At 41.8% G+C, this 16,949-nt stretch overlaps 1 protein-coding gene across 8 annotated transcripts in view; it reads left to right on the top strand.

The window, feature by feature from the left end:
* Positions 1-16,949, top strand: part of SLC4A11 (solute carrier family 4 member 11) — a 124,539-nt gene that overhangs the window by 96,641 nt on the left and 10,949 nt on the right. For all 8 annotated transcript variants that reach the window (XM_015863019.2, XM_015863024.2, XM_032444207.1 and 5 more), the window contains 8 exons: positions 2,997-3,122; positions 3,751-3,864; positions 4,690-4,822; positions 5,133-5,206; positions 9,257-9,506; positions 10,249-10,355; positions 11,513-11,681; positions 14,187-14,360. In XM_015863019.2, coding sequence (XP_015718505.1) covers positions 2,997-3,122; positions 3,751-3,864; positions 4,690-4,822; positions 5,133-5,206; positions 9,257-9,506; positions 10,249-10,355; positions 11,513-11,681; positions 14,187-14,360 — 1,147 coding nt within the window. The remainder of the gene's footprint in view (positions 1-2,996; positions 3,123-3,750; positions 3,865-4,689; positions 4,823-5,132; positions 5,207-9,256; positions 9,507-10,248; positions 10,356-11,512; positions 11,682-14,186; positions 14,361-16,949) is intronic.

Below are 16,949 nucleotides of genomic sequence, written 5' to 3'. Positions count from 1 at the left end.
AGTCAGATGAATCATGGACTGTCCATCTCAAGTTGGATTCAGTAGGTGTACAATTAGTAGATGTGAGGAGCTTCAGTCCCAGCCCCTGGGCCTGTAAGTCTTAAATTACTGTTACAGATTACCAGGCAAAGTGAGGCCAACCACGTGCTATTCTCTGAAACTCTAACCTTGTCATTTTAAAAGAAAAAGTCACTTCTGAAATTCAAGCAAGTAAAATAGAACTGTCATGTCGATGAATGTAATCACTTCCCCTTTCAGTGCGTAGATGTACCTTAATTTCAAGGGATTGCTTCTGTAATAGTTAATTACTCAAATTTCACAGCTGAACTAAGTTGATTTTTGGCTACAATTTGATGTGCTGCAGTTGGAATGACACATTTTTCAATAGCTTTATGAGCCTGCTGCGGGTGAAATGCTATCGTAACGCAGCCCACCTTTTCAGAAATGAAGTAATGACAGTCTGCAGGTTGCTAATAAACCCTGATGATGTTTAGCCAGATGTTGATTTCAAAAAGGTAAAAGGTAAATTGTGACTAATGCTGGAATTTAGTGCTTGTCTCAGAGGAGCCTGTACAAGGAGGATGTACTTGCTCATGATTTTAACTGCAAGTAGAGAGTGATCAATAATATTTATGAAAGGGTATGTTAAATTTGATGTAGTTATCTCCATTATGAAATGAATTTTTCTGCCACCGGAAGGGTTTCTTTGCTCTTTGGATCTCCTGTGGTTGAAAATGGACTAAAAGCTTGCTTCTGCTGGGAATCTTGGACTCAGCCTTAATGCTGCATAAGGATCTCTGTGATCAGCAAAGACTCCTGCTCTAATGTTTGCTTGCAAAATAAGGCTGAAACCAAAAGCCATGCAGAAGTTTTAGCGGTGCCCTTCAAGGCTTCTTCCTTCCATCTGCTTACAGCATAGTTTAACTTAACTGAGATTTTAGGAAGCACCTTACCAGCACCTTACCACTTACAAACCTTTCTGTATTTAGAAAATGAGCCTTTTCTTTCATTTGTTGCTTCTCTAGTCCTGGTTGCCTGTCCTTTTATGAATGCAAAGCTTTCAGGCACTGCTGCTTCTGATCTTTCATGTTGGAAGGGCTCCTTTGTTCAGAGAAACCTGTGCTCTGGAGCCACATCATTCTCAAAACAAAGAGTGATAATCTCTACTTGTAAAACTAATGCTTAGTCTCCTCTTTGCCTTGCAGAACCTTTTGTCCTTTCTAAAGGTCTCAGGCACTTGGGGGTGTGAGGTGGGAGCCTGTAGCTGTTCAGCTTGATCACATGAGAACACTTTATCTGGAAAAAAGGACATTTCAGGCCTTGTGGTTGCCAAGAGTGGTCAGGAATGTGGTCTGTGGTTTCTGAATCTTCACAGTAAACTTAAAAGAATCTGCCCTGAAACAGCTGGTCCCATGACTCTTGGAAGGTCAGGCTTATATTTGCATGCTTGAGATGTCTCCTGTCAAGTTTCAGCTCTCCCTGTTTTCTTATTACTTTTTTTTTAAGGATGCTGAGCATCATTCCTATTCATGTCTACTTCTCAGGTCTGCAAATAGGAGCCTTCACAAGGTGTCCTTTACTCATGTGGCTGCTTGATCATTACACATTTTCTGTTGTTTTTTTTTTTCCTTTTACATCCTCCTTTTGCCTTTATCTCTGCATTACAAGCAGTGCATAAAGCAGATGTTAGATAAGGTCTGGAAGTCATTGAGTAGTTGACAATTGCTGGAGTGAAGAGCAGTCAGTTGTGGCAGTGCCCAGATTTTATGTGTGACACCAACAGCCTCAGATGAAAAACGCTGTATTCAGATCCAGCTCTTGTGCTAGTATCTTCCTTTGGCAAGAGCCTGATGGTAGCAGAGGCTTAGATGGGTATTTGGGAGCTTAGGGGCAGGTGCAAGGGAACTCCCTACACATGTGGCTTCCACAAGTGGGGGAGTGTGGATGTCTCTTAATCTGCCCAAGTGACTCAGCAGAGGCATCGTTGAGGATGGTGATACAGGCAGACTGAAGGTTGTGTTGGCTTTTAAAAGTTATTTTGGAGGAGATTCTTTCTGCTATAACCATTCTAAGGCTGCTCAATGCAAAAAACAACCCCCCCCCAAAAAAAACTCACAAAAACTTATGCTTCTTGCTCTTCTTGAGCAATGTCAGTTGTTCTCATCTCATATCCTTTCTCTTAGGGGTGATATAAGCTCACTGGGGATGGACATCAGTCTGAAAACAGGAAAGGGAAGGGAAGCTACTTCAGAGGCCCTTAAATTCATGTTATGACACTTTAATTCTCTTTCTGGCTGCTTTTGTTATGGCTCGGTATGTTTTTTCCGATGGAGATGAGAAGGGGTGAGTGGCTGGAAAAGAAGCCATTCTTTCAGAAGGGCTTTTTTTAAAGCAAAACTTTTAATGTACGCATTCCTGACCTCTTGTGCTATTTGTTTTGATAAGTCCGCTAGCACTAATTGGCTCAGAAAAGCACATCATTGATTCAAGCCTTATAATCTCAGATTTCTACCTAGGGAAAAATGAAGTGCTACATGTTTTCTTGCCCTGAGCATTGTGAGTTGCAAAGGCGAATGATTATCATGAAGCTTGTTAGGGATATAGCACGGAATACCTATAAAGTTAGCATTAAAAAGGCAGGAGGTGGGGATTTATGAACCCTAAGGTTCTGGCTTCTGCTTTGGTCTTTTCTTGAGCTTAAACTGTGAAAGTGAACAAGCTGCTCCTGGGATTTTCTGTTTTGGTGATGCCAGAAGTGTCAGCTGAAGCAGCCTCTATGGTGGTGCTGCTGGTGGTATTTGTTCTGGTACTAGGTGTACAGGAATACAGTTGTGCAAAAGCAAGTGCTAAAGACTATCTATATTTTTAGACTAAAGTGGGCTACATTTCTCCTGGCATGTTTCAGTATTAAAAGATCTAGCACATACACCTTTTTTGAACAAGGTTTCAATGATTTCCAAGTGTGCAGCACTAACAACTTTTTGGGTTTACACTAGGTATTATTGGAAACAACAAGGCTATAGGAAAATACATCACAACTATGATCTTTCTCTATTTTGCCTGCCTCCTTCCATCTATTGCATTTGGGTCCCTCAATGATGAAAACACCCGAGGAGCGATTGGTAAGTTTATGCTCTTTGTGTCTCTTTAGGGATCCAATGTGTTCAAGTTGGGTAGCTCTGATCACTCAGTTTTTACAGTTTTTCTTTGCTGAGTAAAGCATCACTGACTGATCTTAAGTTCACAGTTTTTCTGAGAAGTTGACGATTTGGGGGTAATATCAGACATGAACAGCTAGAATTATACTCTTGTTTTATTTAAATAGCACTTGCTTTGTAGCTATGCAGTGTACTACATGTACATTTTCCCAAGGCAGGCTCCTGGGTTTTAATACAGATTTGATTAGCAGTGTCCAAAATGCCAGTATAGTGGAGGATGTGTTGTTCTGTCCCAGTTGTGTCTCTGAAGAAGTTCATAAGATTTAGTTAAAATTCTGTTCTAATGATCTTCTGGATGAAACTTGTTGGTATCCTAAATTGTTGCACTGTTAGACTTGGTTTTTGTAGGTCCTGCACTTGGCTATTTGGTTATACTAGTTTGCCAGCATTGGGGTTACTTCATGCTTTCATGTCTCAGCTCTACGCATTCTAAGTATTCCTCTTATTCATCAGTGAGTGTCTGCTCTGTGAACATAGAATTCTTTGGTTAGAATAAGAAATGTTTCTTTCCTTTCTTCCCAATTACTCACAGATGTGCAGAAGACAATCGTTGGCCAGTGTATTGGAGGGTTGCTTTATGCACTCTTTTCTGGGCAACCTCTCGTCGTGCTCCTGACTACAGCTCCTTTAGCACTGTACATTAATGGTAAGCCTGTTAAGCATGTACACTGGAGGCTGATGTGGTTGAGATTAGTGAAAAGTGGCTCTGTGTGAGAATCTTGTAACCCTACTAGAGTTCTAGTTGCATTTCTTTAAGTCAATTTTAAAGGGCTACTTTTGGTGCTGAGAGAAGCAGCTTGATTCATGTTTAGTTAAAGGAACTTGGTTTGAATGGAATGATCCCGGGAAAAGAAAGAGTCATGAGAATAAACGTTTCTGCTTCAAGGGAGAAATCTTTTTGCCTGGCTATTTTCTCACAGAGCTGCATTTCAGCACCTTGAGGATAAGAGCCTGTAATGAGGGATCTTTATCACTCTGATACAGTGTGATAAGTAGCTTTCCAGTTACAGCTGGGAGATTACGCTACTGAGCCAGAGATGTAAAGGAGCAAACTCACTCAGTATATCTAAAAACAATTGAATGGACTACAATTAAGTTGGAAAGATTTAGTTTGCAGTGCAGTGACAGAGTAAACGTGGTTCAAAAACACACGAGATCCTTTTTTTCCGACAGCACCTGAGTTGTCATAACAAGTAAATTTAAGGGGGATTTTGTGGCCTTAATACGTAGGAAGGATGCTTTGAGCAGTGTGGAAGACTGTGTTTCATGCATTATTTTTTTGCCCTATTTCTAGTGGCTAGTGGGAGGAGACAGAAAGACTGGTCCAGTGCTCATACAGGGAGTATAAGAACAAATTTAATGGTGTCCACAACAGGTGTGGTTGGGCAAAGTCTTAAAATTAGTTCTTGTTTGCCATCAAGCAAGTGAGAATCTCATCTTAATTTGATGTGCGAATGTTTCAATTCTGCAGTCATTCGAGGAATCTGTGATGACTACAACTTGGATTTCAGTGCTTTCTACGCTTGGATTGGACTGTGGAACAGCTTTTTCCTTGTGATGTACTCCCTCTTTAATTTCAGTCTTCTGATGAAGCTCTTTAAAAGGTAGCTATTTTCAAGAAGTCATATTTTGATCAGATTATTCAGCAAATGGAAAAATTGCACGTTCCACAAGCTCCTTAATTACAATCTTGCTGCAAAAATGTATTTTTCAAGATGAAGTGAGTATCATTTTGGCTTATTGTTCCAGCTTGAAAGAAGCTTTGAAAGATTCACTGGGTTTTCTTTCCTGAGTTGGAGTCTGACTATAATTTGTGTATTTTGATGTGAATGCATGAATATGCTGATTTTCTTTGAATGGAGTTGAATGCACGCTCTGCTAATAACTGTATTAATTCATGCAATTTTTCCACAGGTCAACAGAAGAAATAATTGCACTTTTTATATCAATCACTTTTGTGCTTGACGCCTTCAAAGGCATTATTAAAGGTAAGTCTTGCAACTGTATTCTTCAGTCCAGATCTCTGCTTTGCTTTGTTGCCACAGGGAAATATGAGGCTGCAAATATGCATGACATTGCCTTGATCCGTGTTCATTCAGAGTCTTTGGGAGAAAATCAAAGTGCTTGAGACATACGCAGCTCTGTGTCAGCAGTTTACTTGGATATGCAACACTTCTATTAGCTCTCATTTCAGTTGACTGAGATGGGATTAGGTAGAGAAACCATATTAACATTTCTGTGATGCCATTCTTTTTGAATGGTCCTTCCACATAGAAGTCTTATTTAAATGCAGAATTTGCTCCACGCCACATTGTTGAATGTGTTAAATGGGAAGCAAAAGATGTGTTGGGATTGTCCATCCTTATGAGCTGAGATCTCCTTCTCCCTTGAGGGTAACCTAGTGACTGCAGTGTCATGTTGGATGCCAGCCTTTCTGTTCATCCCAATGAGAAACGAGCAAGTCTATGTTGCTTTCATGATCAATTGTTTGACCATTTGAAGTTTGATATCCTTCAATATGTGCTTAACCACATTGAACGTGCAACGTGTTCTCCAGGCCCTGAGGCTTGGCTCTTCATGGTATCTTGTATGCAAGGAGAACACCCTCAAAGATGAGGCTGCAAAGCACTTTTAAGGCAAGACATTTCCTGGCTTTAATAAGAATCTATCAAATATCTTGTAAAGGCAAAGCTTGGTGAAGGAGGGAGCTGCTCTGGGATACTTTGCTGCCTTTATGCTTAATGTGCAGCTGTGTGGTACTTGAAGTGTGTTTTGTCAGTGCCTTGCTCTGAAGGCATGGAGCATTCTTCCCATAGCACTAGGTTGTTACTCGGCAGTATTCAGTTGCTCTTTGAAAATCAGTACATGTTTGCAGAGCAGAGTAATTCTGCACAGCAAGGGCATGGGGTATGGGTTAAAGGTGAGGAAAGCATCCATTTATCTCTGCTACCAGGCTTTCAAGGAGCATGCGAGTATTAGTTCAATCAGTGTATTGCACTGGGAACGGTAGAGGAGGCTGGATGTTAATGTGATTAGTGAATTAGTCTTATTAGTCTAATTTTCCCTTGAACTTGGAAAGGGCTGTTTGTAGGAACAATGGTAATAAAAATCAAGCCAGCTCCTGTTGGCTGGAGCTGCATCTGGGAGCACTGAATTCATCAGCAGATGAGACCCCATGTCCAGCCAGGTTCCCAGGTGCAAAAGGGCAGTGATGCTGGCAGGCACAGCCTTGATCTTAAACCCTCTTGGTGCTCATATTTAAACAGATGACACCAGTATAGCTACGTGTTTGTCTTTCCTCTTCCGCTCCAGTATTATAGCAGGAGGTGATACTTGCTTGCTTAACTCTCAATGTAAGGATTGAACAGTTAGGTAAAAGGAGGAAGTTGATACTAGTAAAAGCTATCAGCAGCAGCTTTCCTAAGCTTCGGTAGAACTTTCTTTTGTTCACAAAGGGTCTGTGATTTTCTTAGTCTTCTACATGCCTTGTATTTTGCAAGGTACTATGCTCTACTCCCTCATGCAGGAAAGAGATGGGGGAGGGCTGCAACCCTGTACAGAGGAATTAGGCCAGGTGCACCAGCCATCCCTACTGACACTGTTTTCGGCGTGTGGCCCAGCCACCAAAGCTGTATTTGTTTGATCTTGACATCTGCACTCTGCAGGAAACGATGACCAACCAGCTGAAGCAAACAACACAAGTTAATGTTGTTGGAAGGAACTTGAGCGTGCGCTGGGCTTGAGGATGGCTCTGTTTCAATTGGAGCACCACCTGCTTTGCTCTGAATGGGGCAGCAAGATCCACATAGTTCTCAGTTAGAAAAACAACCAAAAATGACAAAATCTGCAGCAATTTAGTGTTTTAGAGCAAGTTGTTCAGGGAACAGCTCTCAGTACACTACTGTCTTGACACATCCTCTGTGCACTAAGTAAAATGAGAGTAAATAAGCCAGAAAGCTTCTTCCCCTTATATCTAGGGTTAACTAGAGCAGCCCTACCAGGTTTTGAGGTGGGTGCAAATTGAGTTGCAGCCCAAGAGCTGGTGCACGTAGGTGGTCAACCCTAAATGTATTAAAATACGTGGGAAATGCAGCATAGTGTGGGGAACTGAGAAAATCCCCAAGACTCAAAACATGGCTATATAAAGAACTTGAATTTTATTTGTATGAGTTCAAATCTAAATGGAGGCGTATCAGTGTATTCTGCACAGCACATGCAATTCTGCAACTGCTGGTTTATCATAGGCTTAGTTATTGTGTACATCTATAGGACTTAGTGACTGTATGTAGTGAGGGTATGCTTAGACAGTGAGCAGCCTTTCAGCCCTGGCCAGCTGCTAATCCCTAGGAAATACCCCCATGATCACTTCTGTGATGACAAAAGCACCCTTTAACATTCAAAGCTGGAAACAGCAAATGCTCCAACAACCTGTTCCATGCACGTTGCAGCAGTGCTCTGTGCCTCAGTTTACCTGTTTGCAAAGCAAATGTGGGTGTCCTGACTGGGTTGGATGCAGCTGTGAGGACAGGGAGGAAATAACAGCAGAGCCTCTTCCGTAGCACACAGTGCAGAAGTACGTGGTGTGAAGGGAGGTGGTAACAGGATCGCTCCTTATGGGGGGGAGGTTCTCATGATTGAAAGTGCAATGTGAGAATGGCATGAAACAAACCAAAAAAGAAAAAAACGAAATGCTTGGGGTTTTTCATGGAGTGGAGAGGGTGCGGGGTACAGAGTGCTGTGAAGGCTGTTTTGAACTGAGTTTGCTGTATTTTTGTCTAAAGGAGATGCTCTTGCCCTAACTTCTGAGTTTTACTTGTGAAGCTTGAAGGGATATTTTGCCTAAAGCAAAGAAAGGCAGAGGTGCTGCCAAGCTCTGACATGGTGGTTTCCATCCTCCAGTATTTTCCTATTGGTGTCGGGGAGGAGAGCAGGTGCTGTCTGCTGGCCTCCAGTCACAACAGAATCATTAAGGCTGGAAAAGACTTCTTAGAACACCAAGTCCAGTCCATCCCACCATGTCCACCGACCACATCCCTTAGTGTCACATCTCCACTTGCCCACCTCCACATCTTCTTGAGCACCTCCAGAGACATGACTGTACCACCTCCCTGGGCAGCCTGTGCCTGACCACTCTATTGGGTTCCTAATATCCAATCTGAACCTTCCCTGGAACAAACTGAGGCCATTATCTCTTGTCCTGGAAGTAGCAAGACTACAGGGGTTAATGCCCATTTATTTTCACTTTTTCCTTGTGACACCTCCAGGCTTTCACTCCCCAAAGAGGTGAAATTATCCCAATACTGCATTTGTATGCTCAGAGCCAGACAACGCCATACAAATGGGATCTTGACTAAATACTCAAGAGCAAGAGTACATTTACAATTGTTAATTACTTGTATAAATGACTCTTAACTGAGCTAATCTAATACATTTATGGGCAGTTCCAGAGGCACTGCTGTTTCACTTGTACAGGTTTACTTCAGATGCTCTATAACTCCATTTCAATTTACAGTGTGATTATAAATGTTCTGCCAGGTTTTGCATATCATCAACACTTATCTTTAAATCTGGAGCAGCCCTGGAGGAAAAGTAATTACTGTGCATTGTGTAGTTCCTCTTAAGGGTCTAAGTAGTCTGTCTGCTCCTAATTTTTTTCGGAGATCTTGTTGTAATTTTTTAGCAGCCTGCTGAAATTTGATGTCTGTTTATGTTTAAGAGCAGTGATTCCAGTGAGAGGAACAAAATCACATAAATAACGAGCACTATAAGTTCTTACAATTCGTATCTGTTGCTTTGGATGAGTGTAATTTTTACTTTGTAAAAGAAGTGAAAAGAAAAATCTGTCAAGTGCTGTCTCTGTAAGAGAAGCAGCTCTCCTGATTTGTTTTCTCTGGCTTGAGGGGTAGAGCTATAAACCTGGTGAAGCATAACGTTAATAATACTGCATGATCAAGCAAGAAAAGAAAAAAACACATTATTTTACTTGCTCTGATTGTCACAAACCTATCCTAATGCTTGCCTGTTGGTTGTTTGTACAGTTTTTAAGAAATATTACTACCATGGGCGCACAGGAGACAGTTACTTGGAAAAAGCACGAGCTGATGCTATTCCAAGCCTCGGCATCAATACCACCTTCTTGATGAATTCATCAGTGAGCAGATCCATGTCCCTAGAGAATCAAACAGGCACGCATGATGTGCATTATGGACGTGAAACTGCCGTCCTTAGTCTCATGTTGATGTTGGGTACCCTTTGGCTTGGTCATACGCTCTATCAGTTTAAGAAAAGGTGAGTTACTTTAGTCTTAGAGCTCAGACTACTGATTATTTAATACTACCTATGAGGAATCAATAACGGTTTAGGTCCAAAATCTTGTAACCCGGTGAAATCAGGTGGAACTCTCCCATTAGTGGTGGTGGAAGCCAAAATCAGACGTGACCTTGGCTGGCCACCTGGAAAATGTTAGAGCAGGACAAAATGTTCTGTCACTGACTGATGCCCTTCCGTATTTGATTTGGCATCACAGGTGAGTTTTTGGAAAGCTTTGGATGAATCATATTGAACATTTGGAACTCTTGGAACTCTTCGTAAATAAGCATTAAACCATTCTTGGGGGCAAAACCCCTGATGGTGTAGGAAAACCTATTGGGAAGGTACCTCTGTTGTGCTCTTGGAAGTCAGATGCCCACTTGTAATGTGGGTTTTAATACTGTTGCCTTTAAAACTCTTATAAAAGCCCAAGCAAGTGTAATTAAAACTACTGTGGAAATTAGATGCCAGTTGGTGCTAGAGGACCAGCTCGTCTTATTTTCTTGTTCCTTTCTGGGTTTTTGCTTATGTATCCATCACCCTTCAAAGATGATAGGTTCCGCAGGGTTTAGGCTGAATTAAAGACTTTCTTTGCTCCAAATGTCTCTTTAGAATGGCAAGATTGGACTTACTTTTCATTTGTTAATGTTAATGCTATCTAGATTGGGCACCTGTCCCTTCAGTGTGGTGTTGATGGAAGTTTTCTGTCTTTAAATTACAGCCCATATTTGCACGCAAGAGTCCGTGAAATTCTGTCCGACTGTGCCTTACCAATTTCAGTTTTGACTTTTTCTGTTGTGGGTTCCTATATCTTCAAGGAAATTGAAAGTAAGTTGTGTTTTTATTCTTTGGAATGCTAAGGGATGCTATTCAGTCTGCAATTAAAGTAGGAATTAAATCTGGGGAAGTTTGGCTATAAGTAAATGAAAAATAAACATCTACGATCCCCTGTATAATATTACGAGCACTGAATGTACTGCTGTCCACTTCAGGAGTCCTAATTTCATCAGTATCAGATATAAGCCATTTGAACCATAATCAAGCAGGACTGAGTAAAGTCTCTAGATGAATTATTTCAGCCCATCTTTTCATTTAATTGTAATTCAAGTGCATCTCTCTTACAATAAAGAGAATCAACAATTTCTGGCAAAGAACAAAGGGCAGAGTAATTAGCAGGCAGGAAGGGTTTGTTGCCAGTTGTGCAGACGTAGAGTTGATGATCCCAGTCTGTCCTCTTTGTCTCCACTTGACGTTTTCCTAATTTAGGTGAAACGGTGCAGAGCATCTGGGCAGTTTTAAGTTACATGAGGAAATCTAAAAATGATACACCATTCACTGGCCACACAGATCAGCTTTTCCACATCAGGAAGTGATAATGGGGACAGGAATTGCATTGTCCTGTGGTGACGTGAGTGGGTGATGTGAGGAAATGTATGGAAACGCATAAGAAATGGCTTTTTTTTTTTTTCTGTGATGACCATTCAATTCAGTTGGATTGCAAAATGATGTTTGGCCATATGTAATTTACCCATACTGATAGATTTCTTCCCCTGGCAGAAAGCAGGGGCGTAACTTGTTGCATGTGGAGGAGTTTTATGTAAAATACCCCTTCCAGTTGATGAACTGAGCAGAAGGAAGCTACAGATAGTTGTTAGAAGGAAGAATTTCTAATCTAAAAAATCTTCATGTCTGTGGAAAATGTTTCCAATTTTTTTTTTGTTCAAAATATGGAATGCCTAACTAGAACGAGCCATAACCCAACAAGTCAGGATGGTAGCCAAGCTCTTAGGGGATGGGGGAAAACTGAACTATAGCAGCCAGATGGACCTGTCTGGTATGGCCTTCTGCCTCCCATATGTCAGAGCATCACGGCTTATTTTCTGTGTTGGTTCCCTGTAGATCATAACGTGTGTAGAACTGTGTGGGTCCTTGTAGATGGTTTGGCAAAAAGGCACACCCTAATTTCATTCCTTTCCTCTTTGCAGTGTCCAAATTTAACTACAACCCATCTGAGAGCTTGTTTGTGCTGGCTCCTGTCCAGTCCCTCTCCATTGGTTCAGTGATGAGTGCAATGGGGCTGGGGTTCCTCCTGTCAATGCTCTTCTTCATAGAGCAGAACATTGTGGCATCGCTCACAAACGCTCCAGAGAACAGGTAATGCTTTCAACTTTCTGCTGTCCCTGTGTTGGAGGGGTGTTCTCAAACCTCTTCCTTAACCCATTGACTGGTAGCAATGGGATCTCAATTAGTGCTACAACAACAGAAGGAGATTCTCAAGTTATGTCCTACACTTTGTTCCTCAAGTAAATTTGTCTTCTGACAGCTTTATCTGAAATCCAGCCTGAAAATTGGGGTATTCAGGATGTGTTCTTTCAGATCTTATCACCATCCCCTAAAGCCTGATATTGTAGCATTGAATCAAAAAATAATGCAAAGCATTGAGCTCAATGCCTCAGCCTGTTCCTTCTTTCCCCCCGTAAGAAAGTTTGTAGGTGTTTGGTATGGTTTGTTTATGGATGTACGTCCACATATGGCTCATGGAGCATCTGGTCCACGTAGATGTGTGCACAGCTCTCCCAGACAGGATGCCTTTTTGTAAATGACAAGGCAGTGATTTGCACAACTGTCATAGCATCATACACTGCAACTGGGAGTTAGGAAAGTGTTTGAAGCTATTAATCTCTAATTGAGAATGGGGAAGAGAAGTAAAATATTATATCTGACATAGTTTCACTTCTATCTAGTAGATCTGATTTGTGTTTAAATTTACAAGATTATGAAAATATTCATTTATTTTTCTTCTAACTGCAATCAGATGATATTGAAAGTTGAATGTGCATGACTTTCTTTCAAGAAAATACCATGTCTCAGGGTTTTTCACTGGTGTGGTGTGTGGGAGGGTTTTCCTTGTACACTGATTCACTTTATGCTGTAGCTAGAGTGACACGATTAGAGGAGAAAAGACAAGCTCAAATTCAGTTGAACCAATTTGGTTTTCGTTGACTACATGATTATTCCTGTTATCTTGATTTAATATCTTCCCCCTTTCAGGTAAAGCATTACATAAATTTGTAATGTAAGTGGGTCATCTTTATCCCAGTATGGGTTGTTGTTTCCTATAGGGAGCCCTTAAGGAATGTAGAACATTCTGTATTTCTTTGTAGCATTTTTCATAATGCTGTGTACGAGGCTGAGCTTATGTTGATCAGATGTCAGGGTTTGGAAAGGAGGAAAATAGAACCTGACAGTTTGTTCTTGGTGTCATCACAGAACAAAAAATCCATCACCAATTGCAACCAAACAGAATATGGTTTTTGGTGTCCTACCAAATATAGCATTTTCTTCCTGTAGAATAAGCTGGGAAAATGCGGTATGTACCTGAGAGCACACTGCTTTGCTAAAGAACAATAGAAGAAAGATATGGGACAGTCCAAGAGATGATGGACTGGTTGGATAGTGTGAGAATAACCCAGGATAAGACACCTAGAGCTATTGTGTATATTGAGCTAGACAGAAACTCAGGAGTGTGTGTATACAGTGCAGCCAATGCTGTGTGACTGAGACAAGTATTAAAATAATACTGCTACTAAGCATATGGCCTTTCTACACTGAAAACCCTTTGAAAGCAGCAGATAGGACAAATAAGAGATAACCCTGTGGGAGCTGGGTGATGCCTCTGCTCTGAGAAATCAGCACATGGGCAAGGATCATGCTTTCAGAGCATTTCTACTTGTGCCAGAGCAGGCTCAAGTGTTATCTTGCTCTGCTGCCCAGAGACAGAACTATGACTGATAGACCTTTAAGTTAGGTAATACAGTCTGAAGGCTGAATTTCCCCACACAGCCTTTATCTAAACTTTATTCAAGTTGTTTGAGCACATGGTACCAGATGGGGTATGTTTGGTTGGGGGACCTTAGCAAAAATGACAATGTTAGAAGAGGTGTGAGTTCAGTGTATGGGCTTCATAGAGAGCAGCTGCTAAGTGAATGTGATGTGGCTAAACACCTTGGTTAACTTTTTAGATTAAGGGCTGTTTCCTTTAAACTAAAGGGAGTTAGGGGGAGAGTATGCAGCGTTAACTGAAGCTAGGAGCATATCTCCTGTGCTGACTAATGAGGAAGAGCTGAAGTTTAATGAATTCATGTCCTATTTTCTTATCATGCAGAAGCAATAATTGTGGGAGATTACTGCAGTGTACCAAATGTGCGCTCAGCTCCTGGGTCTGCCTGTGGGGAAGGAGAGAGATCAGGGTTAGAAGCAAGGCAGATGGGGAAACTTCAATGTTGCTGGTTTGACAACCCATGCCCAAGTTTCACCCTGCCCATGTCAGCTCTGTTAGCAGGCACACCTGTGTATTTTGAGTTGACTCAGCAACAAACATAGTGGCAAAATGCTGATGTGATTCTCGTGGGCTGTTATTTTAGCAGGTTGCATTTTAGCTCAGCGTTGCTCTCTCCAGAAGGTGATTGCTTTGGGAGAAAGCTATCAAGTTTCATTACCATTTGCGTTCACATAGCGTTAGCTGTAAAACAGGAGGTGTGTAAAATTGCTCTGTGCATGGAAGTGCGCTTGGTTTAACATTCACGCTCAGGTTCATCAAGAGCAGCCTTGCTGCTGTAAGCACCAGGTCTGATGGCTCTCAACTCTACCCCGTTTCAGGTTGGTGAAGGGAACAGCCTACCACTGGGACCTCCTGCTCGTGGCACTGATAAACACGGGGCTGTCCATCTTTGGCCTTCCATGGATCCATGCTGCCTTCCCTCACTCTCCAATGCATGTCCGTGCTCTGGCTTACGTGGAGGAGAGGGTTGAAAATGGGCACATTTATGAGACGTAAGTAGGAACCACAAAGCTGTCTTGGATCTTTTGGGTTTGTTTTGTGCTTTCCTTACCCTTTGTGTTCAGTGGGATGTAGATCATGGGTGGGGAGGTAGCTGTAGTCTTGAAGGCTGTGGGAGATGAAGGTGGAGGGGAAAATGGAGCAAACAAAGCTACCTCAGCCACCATGGTTTTGTTGCTCTGCTTCATCCCCCTTCCACAAAGCGTTTGGTTCAGAAGAGCCACAGATGCGTGCTTTCCTCAGTGGTAGGAAGTAGCCTGAAGGAATTCAGCAAATTTAGGTGCAGAGAGTCAGCCAAGGCCTATTTTGCTTTTATTGCTGTGTGAAGCTGAGGAGATGTTTTGGCCAGACTTATCTAGATATCTTCACCAGAAAAAATCCAGTCTGATTCATCACATGGGACCTGTCTAGTGGTTATTACAAAGGGTAGGAAAAATGCAGCGGCTTTTCAGAGCTCCCATGGTCTTCCACCATGCTTTGGAAAGGCGAGAGGCTTATTAAATTCTCTTTTCCTTTATCAAAAACAGCAATGAAACCATGCCTGGGTCATGCTGTTCTATTTAAGACAGGATTTTTTTGCTGCTCTGAGTTGTCAAATGCTTTCTTATCAGAGGCCTATTTAAGAAAATAATAATTAAAAAAATCCAATTTCTTATGAAACTTCCTCCAGAATAGAGATTATCTGATCTGTTTGATCTCGGTACATTACACTTGAACGCTTTTACCTCAGAAGTGGTAATTTCCACTCACATGCCATTAGTTTTAATTATGCTATCTTTTTGTTTCCATTTTCAGGATCCTCACTTCTCAAAAGTGAGACTAAGTGGTCATTTACTGTGGGGAAATGGAGTGGATCTGTCTGGATCTGCCTTTTAATTTCAATCTCTCTGTTATGTTCTTGGTGCTTGTTGCCCCAAACTAGTTGGGCTTGTCTGCTTTTCTGGGTTGCTGGTGGAGATTTCACATACCACAGCCATATGCTGGTGTTCCTGTCTATCCCCTGCAGTGCTTTTGCAGCCCTTTGTCGGGATATCAGCTCCTGGGCTTGTATTCCCATTAGAATGTGTTGGTATTAGTTGTTCCCACAACTATATCTTTTGCTTTGGAGCCATGCTAAACCTTATGTTATGAGGAGAAGGAAAAAAGAAGAGTAAGATTTGAGTCTCTTTAATCAGTTTTATAGGCTTGTATTCACATAATCAAATCGTTATATTGGAAAAGATGTCTAAGATCATCAAATCCAAACCACCCCCACCAATACCCACTGACCACATCCCTCAGTGCCACATCTCCACTGTTCTTGGACACCTTCAAGGGTGGTGACTCCACCACTACACTCCCCTGTGATGCCAGTGCATCACCACTCTTTTGGAGGAGAAATGTTTCTAGAATCCATACTGTTTCTTTTGGTGTATTGCAGAAGAGATTATAGACATCTGTAGTCCAGGGGATGCGCAATTTTCCCTTTGAAACCCATGAGCCAAGCCTCCCTGTTGTTTTCTGCTGTCAGATACCTAGTGGCTCCTTTCATCTTTTGCCACCCACTGTCTTTATGCTTTGCTTTGTTTTCTCCTGGCAAAGCTCGGTTCCTTGTGTGAATTAAGCGCCTTCTGTCCTTGTCCTTTGCTCTGTCACCCAGCTGCCCCCAAAATAACACAGAGCCCTATTTGGCTTTGTTAACATAGATGTAGGTCCAGTGATTACCCTAAAAAGAACTGAGAGATGACCTAATCTCTCCAGGTACTTACCCTTGTGGCCCTGCTCTACCTCTGTGTAAATCTGTGCTTTGAACCAAATATAGGGAGCAGAGAAAGGAACGAGGGCTGCCTGCTTGTCTGAACTCCCTTTGAGAGACTGAAGCTGCTTGTTCTCTGCAGAGCACTGAGCCATAAACAGGAGGCTCTGAGCAACACTGTCATCTTTTTCTCTTAGTTCTGCTGAGAAAGAAAACGTAATGTAGCTCAATTGGAAAATCAGGGGTTCTTTTGGTGTTGACTCCCTTGGCAGGTTCCTCTCCTGCACTCGAATCAAAGCTCTGTGAAGATGATGGCATTAACAGGAAAAAAGCTCTGTCACAATGAAAGCAAAATTTGCTTCCTCTCCCCTGTGGGTGAACCACTTGAATTTGATGGGAATCTGGCAATCTGCAAATAGGCATATGGGGGAGGAGGTAAGGGATGGTTAATCCCATGCTAACCATATTAAAGGATCCCAGGGAAGCAAGCCTGGATTATGCTCTATAATCTCTGTTAATTACATCATTTCCATTGCAGTGCAGGCTTTCTGGAACTGCTTCCTCAAGGGACAAACCAGATTCTGAACTGCTTTGTTGGTTTTTTTTTGTTTGTTTTCTTGTCATCTTCACCCTGGAAATAAGAAAGGTGCCAGAGTTGACAAAGGAGCATCTAAATGTTGGGAAGTTCTACTTTAAAAATCATCAAATTTTATGAATGATGAGCAATTTTAACTGTTTTGGTTAGGAATTCCAGACTGCTTTATATGGCATTAACAGCAAGTGACTGTAGTTATTGAAGAACTTGTGTACATTTGGACACTCCTCAGTGCTGTGATTGCTGCATCTC

Source organism: Coturnix japonica, chromosome 4, assembly GCF_001577835.2.
Source record: "Coturnix japonica isolate 7356 chromosome 4, Coturnix japonica 2.1, whole genome shotgun sequence".
Classification (NCBI taxonomy): Eukaryota; Metazoa; Chordata; class Aves; order Galliformes; family Phasianidae; genus Coturnix; species Coturnix japonica.
Note: the sequence above shows the minus strand (reverse complement) of the source record. Positions and strands in the feature narration are given on the sequence as shown.